The sequence below is a fragment of the Balaenoptera acutorostrata genome, chromosome 1 (genome assembly GCF_949987535.1).
Source record: "Balaenoptera acutorostrata chromosome 1, mBalAcu1.1, whole genome shotgun sequence".
In the NCBI taxonomy this organism is placed as follows: domain Eukaryota; kingdom Metazoa; phylum Chordata; class Mammalia; order Artiodactyla; family Balaenopteridae; genus Balaenoptera; species Balaenoptera acutorostrata.
In genome coordinates this window covers 175,264,922-175,277,673 of record NC_080064.1, presented here as the reverse complement: position 1 = coordinate 175,277,673, position 12,752 = coordinate 175,264,922, and the positions used below count along the sequence as shown (strand labels likewise).

The 12,752-nt window shown below is 49.2% G+C and overlaps 1 protein-coding gene across 9 annotated transcripts in view; it reads left to right on the top strand.

Annotated features, from left to right (window-relative positions):
- The window catches only part of SRGAP2 (SLIT-ROBO Rho GTPase activating protein 2), a 238,732-nt gene extending 229,698 nt beyond the window's left edge, over positions 1-9,034 (top strand). For 3 of the 9 annotated variants that reach the window (XM_057550696.1, XM_057550692.1, XM_057550711.1), the window contains 3 exons: positions 2,962-3,000; positions 3,213-3,537; positions 5,653-9,034. In XM_057550696.1, the coding sequence (XP_057406679.1) occupies positions 2,962-3,000; positions 3,213-3,537; positions 5,653-6,036 (748 nt within the window). In that variant the 3' untranslated portion in view covers positions 6,037-9,034. The other 6 variants (XM_057550708.1, XM_057550706.1, XM_057550740.1 and 3 more) reach the window with 5 other exon arrangements.
- Positions 9,035-12,752: the final 3,718 nt, after the last annotated feature.

Here is a 12,752-nt window from a genome sequence, read left to right as displayed (position 1 = left end):
AACTTTGGCCAAAGCTGTAGTCACTTCACGCAACTTGGTTTTGTACTGTTTCTCAGAGGTGCCTTCTCTTTTCCAATTCTGACTCAAATAATAATCTTTGATGTCTTCCTTGGCCCTTGTCTGTTCAAAGATCCGAAGTCTCGTGCATCTTCTACCAAGTTCGCGTCACCCCAGATGGTTTATCTAGATATCACGTGTCTGTTTCTCCCTCATCCTGCATTCGCTCCCCTGGAGGAAAGGAGACCACTACCCCCACCAGCCCCCCCAAGGAAAGCTTTGTCCTGAGCTCTTTCGTCACTGTCTAACACCCCAGCTCCCTTTTCTCTTGCCCTTTCACACCAGTAGAAATAATTTGCCATTTTTTTTCCCTATTGCTTTGGCCCTGTGTATTATCCTTCCCTGTTAGTCCCTTTGCAGATTCCCACTTCTGTCCAGCAGGCTCGTAACTGTGCCCCCCAGCTCTCACAGTGGCTGTTAGCAACATCCTGGGGTTTTAACTCCACCCACACCCGATCTGGCTGTCTAGAGGGATTCCACGCCTGTGTGCTGCTGCCTCCCCTAGAGACATTCAGGTTATTGGAGAACTAATCTCATCTCAAGGGGCCAGACACCAAGCCCCAAAGCCTACAGACCTCTTTCCGCCAGACCCTGAAACTTGGCCCAGTGCCAGCAGGATGACAAGCCCCAGGGCGCTCCCGATGAATATGGATTGGAGATGATGTACAGTTTTTATTCCCCTCTGGCTTTGGAGGAATGAAATGATTTGCACATTGAAAACCTGTTAACCGTAGCCTCTGGACACTGAAACTGGAAGGAGAATAAAAGATGCTTGTTGTTTTTAAACTGCACCAGGTCGCCCAGATCTCTTGGCTTTTTTCCAACCAGAGGGTAGCAGGGGGAGTGGTTGGGGCACATGTTTCTTTTCCATCTCTTTCACCCTCTACTTAGTAAAGTAGCTGATTCAGCTCACTTGGTCAGTGTAGTTACAATTTCAGTCAGATGGTAAGAAACATCAAGGATTTAATTTATTTCCCTCCAGCATAGTGCCCTGTTGGGGGGGCCAGCTAGTACAAAGTTAACTGTGGGCTAATGACATTTTCTTCATTATTTACAAGTCTATGTTAATTATAAGCCTATAATCATAAGGTTGTAAGCCTGTAATTAACCCAGAAACCAAGGTGAGGTTGGTGGAGAGAGAGTTAGCTAATTAGTCGGGTACATATTTTTAAGGCATCATATATTTGTTGCCATTTGTACAAAGGAATTGTAGACAGTAATACTTTGAATAGTCAAAAGAGGAACATCTGGTAGAAAGTCAAGGCGGTTCCCGTGAACTCCTTGGTTGGTGGTATCAGGATGGGGTCTTGGAGGACGTGGTCTGCCCAGACGCCAGCTGGTCCGTGGGTGAGCAGCCGCCTCCCGGGATGTCTTGCCCTTAGGACTGCTCGGCCTTCGAGCCACACCTCCTGCCCCACACAGCTCTCCTCCCGAGCTCCTTCTCTCTCCTGACTACCCTGGGTTCTCTCTCACCCCTGGACCTTCACATCTGCTGTCTCCTCACCTGGTCGACTCCTCTCCCTTTGAGACTCAGTCCGAAGATTTCTTTTTAGGAAAGCCTTTCTGACACCCCTGAATTCCTCAGGGCTGAGTTAGGTGCCCTTATTCTGTATTCCCGAGGCAGTCTCAGGACACAAGCTGCGCTTGGATCTCCCACCAGGCTGAGCTCCTTGAAACCGGGAACTCTGTCTTCCTCCCTCTATATCCCTGGGGCCGGGCCCACACCAGCCACTCCATAAATCTGCCTCCTTAGCAGTTTGGGCCTTGTAAGTCAGCCCTCCTCCCAAGAAGGAAAAAGGAAATCAGCAAGGAGTTATTAGGGTGCAGCCTCTCAGTTCAACTTCCACACGTTTACTGAGCGCCTCCTGTTGTGCCAGGTACGCGTGCCGCTTCTTCGGGGACGACTAAGGTGATCCCTGGCCTCGGAGCTCACAGTCGGGCAAGGTGAATGCCACAGAGACAAGTCACTAAAAAGTGTTTCCATAGATGCACTGAAGGAACAGAAGGGGAAGTGATCAAGTCTGCCTGCCCGTGGGGGAGGGAGGGCAGGGAAGAATTTGCAGAGGAAGAAAAGTCATTTCAACTGGACCTTATAAGACTCTGCGAACATCCTTTATCCACTGGAGAGTGGCTGACCCCCAAGGCTAAAGCTGCTGAGCAGGCAGCCTCACGGAGTGGCTACTGTGTGCCAAATCCCGAACCGGGCCCCGGGCATGTATGATGAGGAAGACCTCCGCAGGGGCCCTGCCCCAAGGACCAGCTCCTTATCTTCAGGTCCTACCCCTTCCCTTCTTCCGTCCCCAACTCCCACCTCAGCCTCAGTGGCCCTTAGTAGATTCAAGTTCAGAGCTGCCCAGCTGCCATCCCAAACCAGAAGTGTCATTGCCTCTTAGATTAGGTCCTATAGTATCTGATTCCAAGAGATAATGAAATTATTCAGCAGTGGGCAACACCCATATGAATAAGATTCTGCCATACCATTTCATCTGAGAGCTTTAGTGGTCTGAAACAGATCGACTCAGAGCCAGGGTTCAGCCCAGTGCTGGGTGACTTAGGGTCACATAGATGTATTTCCACCCTAGAAAATGCACAAACGTGGCCCAAACTCTGCAGCATTGCAGCCTCTTGAAAAATATTCTGTTCCATGTCTGCAGAATAAGCAACAACAGCCTCTTGCCAAAGCCCAAAATAATTAGTCTTGTCAGTGGACTAAGAAACATGCTAAAATTTGGAAAAGTCAACTCTCTTACCAGCAACTCCCTACCTCCTTGGTGATGGTGAGACTTTTTCTCCTACCTGGGGTCTGGGGCCTGCTTTCTGTTCAGAGCAGGTAACGGAGGGTACCTTTTCATGAATCTGTCTCCCATTAGAAACTTTTGCTTAATCAGACATTTTTCCTAACAGCACCTTACATCTTGAGAACTCAAAGCCCACGACCGCCAAGTAAGTATCTATTTCTCCTTTGCCCAGGTCGGGGGTGGCAGGGAGACAAAGACATGGAGAAAGCAAGGGAAGTTGACATAGGAGAGGACATGCTCTGTGTCCTCTCCTTCCAGAAATCCCTGGGTGCCAACATCTGCCCCTCTCTCACTAATCCTAGCTTCCTCGGAGCCAGGGCTCCCTGATCACACCGCCCTTTCTGTTTGTCATTGAAGGCAAAGGAAGCGGCCAGAATCTGGGAGCATCCGCAAAACATTTCGGAGCGACGGCCATGGGCTGAGCAGTTCCCTGACTGATTCCGCCTCCCCGGGGGTGGGGGCAAGCTGCCGCCCATCTTCCCAGCCCATCCTGAGCCAGAGTCTCCCCAAGGAAGGGCCAGATAAGTGTTCCATCAGTGGGCATGGGAGCCTCAACTCCATCAGCCGCCACTCATCCCTGAAGAACCGGCTGGACAGTCCACAGATCCGGAAGACGGTGACAGCAGGCAGGTCAAAAAGCTTCAATAACCACCGGCCCATGGACCCTGAGGTCATTGCACAGGTAACTGGGGGCTCTTGGACAAATAGCTACCACAAGCCCACACTTGTCACTGCTGCTTAGTGCAGCCCATGCTCATTATGACGGCACTTGAAAGAGAACGGTGCTTTGTACATTATACACTGAGTTCAGGGACTGTTAGACAACTAGACCCGACAAGATGGCTTTCCAAGAAATTTGTCGATCCCTCTCTCCCCAAAAAGAACTTGAAGACAAAATAAAAGAAGGCAGGCTTCTTACTCATATATGGGCTATTTGCAAGCCCGTTGTAATTTTTAAAGCCAGTAGTTACAGATTGAGTGTTTCTGATAGAATCCATTCAGCCCAAGTTTTGAGTCTTGAGACCCTGGTAGATTTCAGTGAAGCTGCCCGAGTGGTGAGGCTCAGAGGTAGTTCTGGCCGCATTTTCATATCAATGTGCCATCCCCATCATCCCTGAGGCTAATCTCTGGTCCCTAGTGATAGATCAATGATCAATCAACAATCTGCTCCTGGTCTTGAAGGCCCCAAATTACTCTGCCACGGGGCACTCCGGTACCAGAAAGGTTTCCAGCCCAAGCCTCCAGAGGCAGTGGAGATGAGCTCCCTTGCTACAGGGTCTTCCTTCCATGTATGCATCACACTGACGAGTCTCTGTTTTCCATGAAATATTAGAGATCCAACCCCACCTCTAAAAATACGACTCTCGGGGCCACTCCAAGCAGTTCACTCAGACGTCTCTCCCAACTCTATAATTTTCATTAGACCGGGTAGGAACTAAGGACTCATCGTTGCCCTTTTATGTCTCAACTGAGTTGAGATTCTCCTCACCCCAACTTGCAGGGTAGAGGCTGGTGTGGCCTCTGTTGGCTTAATCGCGGTGCTCTGCTTAGGGATGGTGTACCTGGCAAGCACAGTATTAAGCTACGGGCCTGAGATGTCTTGCTTTGCTAGCCTTCTGTTTCTGTGCCTCTCCTTAAGCTCTTGGCTGCAATCTGCCTTGCACCACGGGAATCCTCCCAGCTCCCTCTTTGGCCAGGTGTTAGGAACGTCAGAATAGCTACATAACTGGGACAGACTCTGGCTGCAGAGCGGGACTGAGGAGGGAGATGGAGTTCTTTCTGCACAATTTTAAGGTTTGAGAACAACAGAGGGATGAGTGAAATTGAACCACTGTCAGCAGAAAGCATGGATTACCCTGTAGGGCAAAGAAGCCTTAACCAGGGGCCTTTGCTTGAAACATGCAGTCTTTCCATGTGAGTTTAATCCCAAGGGAGGAGTCCTGCGGTGGTCTGAGGGTGCTAGGCACAGTGTGTGGAGAGGTGGGGAGGGATCTGGGAGGTCTCCCTGGGAGGCAGCTGGCTGCAAACAGAGGGTCTTTGGTTCTGCCTTGAGCTCCTGAGCTAGGACTGCTGTTTCCTAAGATCTGGGGTATTCCACTGTGAAACTCAACGGAGATTCACCTATGTGGACTCTGGCTCCCCCTCCTGGTCACTCCTTGGTCCCCTCTCATGGTGATGGGTGGAAGGAAATGGCTTCATCAAGATGAGCGCTGTGGATGGGGTGGAGCGGGGGCAGGGGTGGGGGGGGTGTCCTGATGGATCCTCAGGGCCAGGGCTCTTGAACCTTCCCTCAGTCCTTGAGGAGGAAGGACTAACCCTCTTAACCTTTGGCCTTTAAAGTCCAAGATAACAAAGATCATACTTCATCTGTACCACTTTTTTAAAAAATTGTTTATTATGTACAGTTTCAAACAAAAGTAGAATATGAATCCCAAGTACTCATGACCAAACTCCTGGCCACTCTTAGTTCATCCACCTTTCCTGTCCCTGCTGGATTACATGTCATCTCATCCATAGATACATCTGTGCATGTGTCTAAAACCTGAGGGCTCTATTTAAAAAGCATCTCAACCACTCTGTCTAAAGGGGAAAAAAAAACCCTCATGAGAATGAACGTCCTTTTGCCCCCCTTTCCTCCCATTCTGAACATCCATATGTTCAAAGATTTTGGCCAAATAAAATCATCTGGACATCTCCTTACAGTTGGTTTCTCCATGATTTGGCCCAAGTTGTTGAAATAGGACCCTGGGGGCTTCTCCCTACGTGAGCCTCACTCTCTCCTTTCTCCTGTCCACAGGATATTGAGGCGACCATGAACTCTGCCCTGAACGAGCTGCGGGAGCTAGAACGGCAGAGCAGCGTCAAGCACACCCCGGACGTGGTTCTGGACACCTTGGAGCCCCTCAAGACCTCCCCCGTGGTGGCCCCCACATCGGAGCCCTCCAGCCCCCTGCACACTCAGCTCCTCAAGGACCCCGAGCCCACCTTCCAGCGTAGCGCCAGCACTGCTGGGGACATCGCCTGCGCCTTCCGGCCCGTCAAGTCTGTCAAGATGGCGGCCCCAGTCAAGCCGCCAGCCACACGGCCCAAGCCCACTGTCTTCCCCAAAACAAATGCCACTAGCCCCGGTGTCAACTCCTCTGCCTCCCCACAGCCCACTGACAAGTCTTGTACTGTCTGAGGGATGTAATTTAATTGGTCTAGACAAGGGGACTGGAGGGACTGACTGTTATTAAAATCTTCCTATTTAACTAGCTTGGGGACTTCAGTTGAAAATTAAGTTCTAAGTTGTTCTTGCAGGAATTAGACTTCCCATCACCCAAAACCTTGAGAATGAAGCCCTCGTTATCGCCCAGCCCTCCCCCACCCTTCCCGCTACCCTCTGCTTCCCCCAGTTGTCGTAATCCAGCCAGCTACAGTACATACTGTTCTTAGGTTAGCCAGAGATGATAGGTTTTTTTCCATTATCAGGTCACTGTGAAATCTGGCAAGGCAAGTCACAGGGCCGTGGGCTGAAGTCTCAGTCCCCTCAGACACAGGGGATGCCTAACCAGATGGTTGGCTGCTGACGGCCAGCTCTCAGTGGCATCTTGTTTTGGGTACTGAATATAGAGAATCATATACAGTTCATTCTCTGTTTTACACACACACACACACACACACACACACACACACACACAAGTTTTTCTAGTCTCTGGCATGTGTAGCCTCTCCTGGTCCTAGATAGACCGGTCTCTTTGTAAGCTATCATGGCAGTTCACACAGGAGCCACCAGGGGTCTCTGTTTCCGTTACAAATCTCAACTCTGTCTGGGCCAGAGAACCTAGCCTTTGGAATCTCTCCACCGTGTGAAATTTAGCAGGATGGGACTCAATCCTGTAAACTGTTTGGGGTTGGGGGCTTTCTCTCTGTCTTCTTTCTATTGGTGTGAATTGATCATTGGTGTTTGCTTTTGCTCTCCTCCATTCTCTAGAACTACAACCCAATCTTCTTACAGAACTTCTAAAGTTTTTCTGAATGTATAGACGTTTCTCGGGTTCCTATCTTTGTCTCTGATGGACCATTTTCCATTTAAGACATTTTCCTGTATAAGACAGTTTTATAGTTGGTTGCTTTTAGGGTAAAGAGGCTTAAGACAGTTTTATTGTGTTTTTGGCAGGTTTGGAAAAGGTAAGAAATGGGTCCTTCCTCCCACTTTTTTGGGTACTTAAGACATAAAATTCATTATCCTATTAAAAATTAAATTCAGCTTTGCTAGTCCTAAAATTGTTCCCAAATGAAAATTTATTCTAAGTTTATCCCCTAGTTGGGTTATTCTACAAGGCCTCTCTTCAGGGACCAGCGGGGGCTTAGGGAGCCCTAGTTAGATTAAAGAGAGACATTGCTCCTTAAAACTGGTCTTCATTTATCCAGACAAGGACAACTAAGAGAACTCTTCGCCCCACAGGCTTTAAGGTCTTTCCAAGGCCCGAATCTAAGAAAATCAAAAATTGGATGCTGAATATTTTGGCCTTCCTTTGGCTGTTTTTCTGGTTCACCTCCAAAAAGCAAAAATAATACCCTTGTCTGCTTTAATTTGCTTTCCAAATCTGGTGCCCATGGTCCCAGCTCCCCTAACATCATGCTATCCCAGGAGGACCAGGGCTGGGGGCAGTCAAACCCCAGGCTCATGAGTCTCAGACAACTACTTGAGTTAAAGCTGAAACTCATTCCTCTCCTGTGTTTTCTGGTTAAAGCTGTGCTTTTTGCCTTATTTTCCACAGTTTAGGAGAGATAACGGGTTGCCATTCAGATAGGAAAATCTGAATTTTCTTATCTTTGACCCAGAAAATCCTCTTCAGACCAACATTTTGAAGTTGGTAGTTGGCTCTATGGAAAGCAGTAGGATTTTCCTCCTTTTGTGTGAAGGAAAAGAGAAGCTTTGCAGGAAGTTGTTAGTTAGAAAAGTAGCCTGCAACACCAGGAAAACCATACCAAGAGCCAGGAGGGAGAGATGAAGAACTCCTTCAGTGCGTATGTCAACCTGTGAGAGGCAACCCACAGTCCTCCGCATTCTTGGCTTTTGTTGCTCTGTTTAGTGGCCTGTCCTTGTCTGTCACCTGGACTTACACAGGTCCTGAGCCAATAGGGGCCTTTCATACCCAAGGATCTGTTTCCTTGCTGGAAATAAAACCCTACCCTTCACTTGACACTTGACATTCCTTTTGATCCAACTGGTCAAAATTGGTGCCCATACCTGCCCTTTTCCTCTTTTTCCGGCGCATCCTTCTCTAAGAAAGGAAAGGCAAAGCTCCTTAATGACAACACCTTGGGCCTGTTCTGTTGCTCCTGCCTTGTTTCTCTTTCAGCCCAGTACATGACTTGCATTCACCATCCCCTCGGTCAGTGTCCATCTGCTGATTTGCATCATGAACTGGACAGTGTGTGAGAGGTCACCTGCTACCGCCGCTCTGGGAGCCGAGTTGTCTTCCCCTCTCTGGTGCTCCTGACACCTGTGAGATGGTCCTGTCCAGAGGACTAGGAACCCTAGGAGGAGAGTCCTTCTCGGCAGAGCTCATTGCAATCAACTGGAATCGAGGTTGCACACTGTGATTTTTACACCGAAAAGCCAAACGGAGCTGGCCACCCAGGGCCTAGGGAGACCAGTCTTCCTCAGATACGCTTCCTAAACCAGCATGATGCTTCGAAGAACCCCAATCTGCCCCTGGAGCCATGGATCCTTTTCCCGGTGTGGACTCTGATGGTCAGTCTTTGGGAAGCAGAGGTGGGGCGGGGCTACCAGCATCCCAATTTGGAAAAGAGAGGAGTTTGCAGCCAGCAGCCTGTAAACTGGAAACACTGGTCTCAGCCAACCTCCTCAGGGTGCCCTGGTTTCTCCCCAAAGAGATGAGGAGAGATGATGCCAGCAACAGGATGAACAGACCACTGGAAGGGCTGGTGTATATGTACTTCACGTTCAGAAGAGAAGTTAGGTCTTCCAGGGAATTGCAATGTTGTGGCGTCTGACTTGTATGTCACGTTTGTGTAAAATGGTATATTCTTTAAAATAGTGTTGATAACTGGAATATTGTATGTATGCTTGGAGATGCTTTGTGTGAACCTAAGACTGTCACTCAACAGATGTTGGATTGGGGAAAATCCAAAGCACAACTTCGAAATAAAATACGTTTTTAGGTTTCGATGCTGCAGTTTATATCCCTTCTCCACTCCCTGAAATCTCCAATCCAGGAGTCCCGCTTCCCAGGAGGGATTTTGATTCGTCTGTGGTTACGGAGCCCTGCCTGGCAACAGAAGGAGAGTTGGGGTGACCTCAGGAGCCAACCATCTTCTCCCTCCCCCAGCAAGACACAGCAGAGGTACATTTAGAATGTGGGTTTTTTTTCCCCCCAGCATTTTCATTTAGCCCATGTGTGGAACCTAAGAGATTGTGTAGCAAGTCTTCCCGCTCACCATTGGGCAGTCTGTTGCCATGAGAACCATTTCCTCCCCAGAATCCACCTCCCCTGTTTTCAGTGAGGACTGTTCTCATTTCTGTCACTAGTCAGATTTCCCCATTTGCAGGAGTGGAGCCTGTGCAGTTGCTTGGAAGCTTTGTCAGCCACAACTGAGGGTGACTGAAGGTTTTATTTCTTCCACAACCAAAGCCCTGGGTCGTTCTGCCCTTGGCAGCCCCCTGCCTCTGGAAGAAGAGCTTACCCGTGTGTTTGTGCTGTGGGTGTTGAGTACAGGGGTGGGGTGGGAGCATACTGAGAATGCTTTCTCTCCCTTAGATTTTGATTCTAGCAGATCATATATTCGAGGGTGAAGTTATTCAAAGGTGATCGTTTGAAATGCATCCTGGAGCCCCTAGGGCCCACACTTAGGTTTCATGGGCTTATTCTAATACCAGAGGCCCCTGGGGTGGATCAAATCTCTCATACCCAATGTTCAGTGGTAATACAAGGAATCCTACCCCAGACACGTTACATCCTCTCCTTAGGTTTGCCATTGCCATCTGTTATTTGTATATTTTTTATTCCACTTTCTCATGCCCTTCTAATGTGTCATCTTTTCTCCCTCCCTCACTTTATGGTAGAGCTCCGGCTTGATCTTCTCTCGCTGGTCCCTTGGTCTTAGCTAAGTCAAAGCTGAGGCTTTTCTGCCACCCTGTGCGGTGGAACGTAGGTGACGAGCTGTGAGATGGAGCTAGTGCTTAAGCTGTGAGCAGAGGACCCCAGATCCTTTTCAGAGAGTCCTAAGGCAAAGGCGGGCTATCCTTTTGGGGTACTCTTAACTCATCTCATATATTCTGATGGGAGCTTGATGGAAACCAGTGACAATGAACACAGTCAAAACAGACCCATTCAATCCAGATAGAAACCAAAAAAGGAGACCAGGTGGGTCTGAATTTAGGAAACGGTCTTCATGATGATCTAACCTAAATGTTTTTATCCATAGGCATATGAAGCTTCCTTTTACTCAAGAGTTAGAAACCCTGGCATATTACATATGCCAAAGACTCATTCGTTAGTCAGTTAAGCCTGACCGTGTGCCGAACACTGTCATATAGTATTGAACAGAGGAACAGATAATGGAGCTTTCTGGTTTCAGGGAGAACAGATGAATAAGCAAAATAAGTGTTACTCTAAAAATGAAACGATATAATAAGATAGTGAGTGCCTGTGGGAAGAAGTAGTACAGTTAGTCAAGAATGCTGCTTGGCCTGGTAAAGTTGAGATGACTATTAGACATCCAAGTGGAAATATCAAGTAAAGTCTTGGATATATGAATATGGAGTTTTAGGGACAAATTTAGGAGCTATTGCATTATAGGTGTATTCAAACTATGAGATCCCCAGGAAGAATATACAAATGGAAAAAAAGAGAAGGTCCCAATAATTCGAAATCTAGAGGAGAAGAAGAAGCCAGCAAAGAGGGCAGACGGAGCGAGTGGCAGAAGTAGGTGTCTGGGAGAGTCACAGAAACCCGGAGAAGGAAATGTTTCAACAACGAGGATCGGCTGGCAAATGCCCGTGGGGTAAGATGAGGCCAGTGAAGAAAGGTCACCCTTGTCAATAGCACTTGCCGCACAGGGGAAATGAGCTGATTGGAGTGAGTTGGGCAGCACGTGGGTAGGGGGAGTCGAACTCCTGGCAGCTCGTTCAAAGGCTTTGCTTTGAATGGGGAGCATCGAAAGGGGTCAAGGGCCCAGGTTTCTCTTTTTACAATGGACAGTGTTGAGGCGTGTTTGCTCAAGGGCAGGACCCAGTAGAGTGAGGGTGAAATCACAGAGCACAGATGCAAGGGCCAGCAAGGGCCAGAGAAGAGGCGCTTCCTCACTTTCTCCATCTCAGGGGAGGGAAGGCAGGCAGTGGATGTGGGGTGAGAAGATGAGGGAGTTCCCTCTTGATCGCTTCTTTTATTTCAGCGGAATTGATTGCAAATCCTTTAGCTGAGAGCGTGGGAGGAAATGGTGAGTAGAAGGTCTGAAGGGTTAAGAGAATGAGTGAAATACTCACTTTTCCATACCAAGAAAGACAGTACACAGTGGCCTGGTGCTGCACCCACTGCATCTTTTCCCACTGCCTGGGGGTGGTGCCAGGTCTGGCTGCAGGGTTTGTCCCTCCTTCTGTACTCAAAGCTCCTGGCCAGAGCTGACCTATGAAGGGGACAAGGAGCAGGGCTCCAAGACCTCATCACTCAGCCCTTCAAAAATGCCTGGGCACGCTGAGTACACACTGCCCACCTCTTCCACACACCCACCGGCCCTTGTCCTTCTTTCCCCTCTTCTTTAAGGCACTGTACAGGTGAGGCAGCTCTGACAAACAGGCTCAAGCCATGTAGGGGCAGAAAAGGCACCTAGTATTTATTCAGGACCTACTGGGTAGCAGGCACTGCATCTCATTTTGGTTTTGCACCAAGTCAATGAGAAAGGTTGAGCGACTTTCTCAAGTCAAGACTCAGACCTCTGACTGTAAAGTCCTGCCCTTCCTATGACACCACTTGGCCTCCCTCTGGAGAAGGCAGATGTGAGCTTTCTCCCTGAGAGCTGCCATCAAAGACCGCCCCCCATCCCACCCCATGCCTCTGGTCCTAGTACTGCCTCTGAATTGCCACTTCTATTTCTATGACTCCTCAGAGCCACTCAGGAAAATGTGGTGAGGCCTCTTATAGGCGTCCTCTTCCCCTCAGGAGCCTGCCAGGCTCCTGTACCTCCTCAGATGAAACAACGGACATGCTGCCCAGCTCGGGCCAACAGCTCAAAACCATAGGCAAGACATTCATTCATTTTGTCCACACAGAGGATGTGACCTCACAGAGGATGCCCAGCAAAACTTGGTCTGTCACCACACACCAGCTCACCGCCCACCTCGTACTTCTGTGCCTCTACCTGTGTTCCCACGACCTGGAATGCCATACCTCCGACCCCCTCTCCTCTGCCCAATTCCCCTCCCTCCAAAGGCTGGTTGAGTATCTTTTCTTCTTGCAAGCCCTTCTTGGTCATCAGGTGCCCCTCCACGCTGCAGTCCCCCTCTACCGGTCTCACAGAATCACTCCCTGCTGAAGTATATCTCATAGCATTCACCATGCTGTCCTGAACCCCGGCTTCCTGGCGGAGGGGGTGACTGGGTCTCCCCTTTGTGTCCTTGGCACACAGTGCCTGCTTCCTAGGAGATGCTGGACACACAGTCATTGCACTTCAGGGTGCTTAAGACGCTGGGAAAGAGAGCGGGCTTGATACAGAGAGGGATGCTGGTCAGGACCAGGTAGGTTCGTCGGGGGGAAACGAGGAGAGCTTTAGCCATAGGCTGGGTTAATGTCGCACATCCCAGTGGCTCAAAACAACAAAGGTTCATTTCTCACCAAAGCTACACGTCCCTTGTGGGCCAGCAGGGGGGCTCTGCTCTGTGGTCACTCG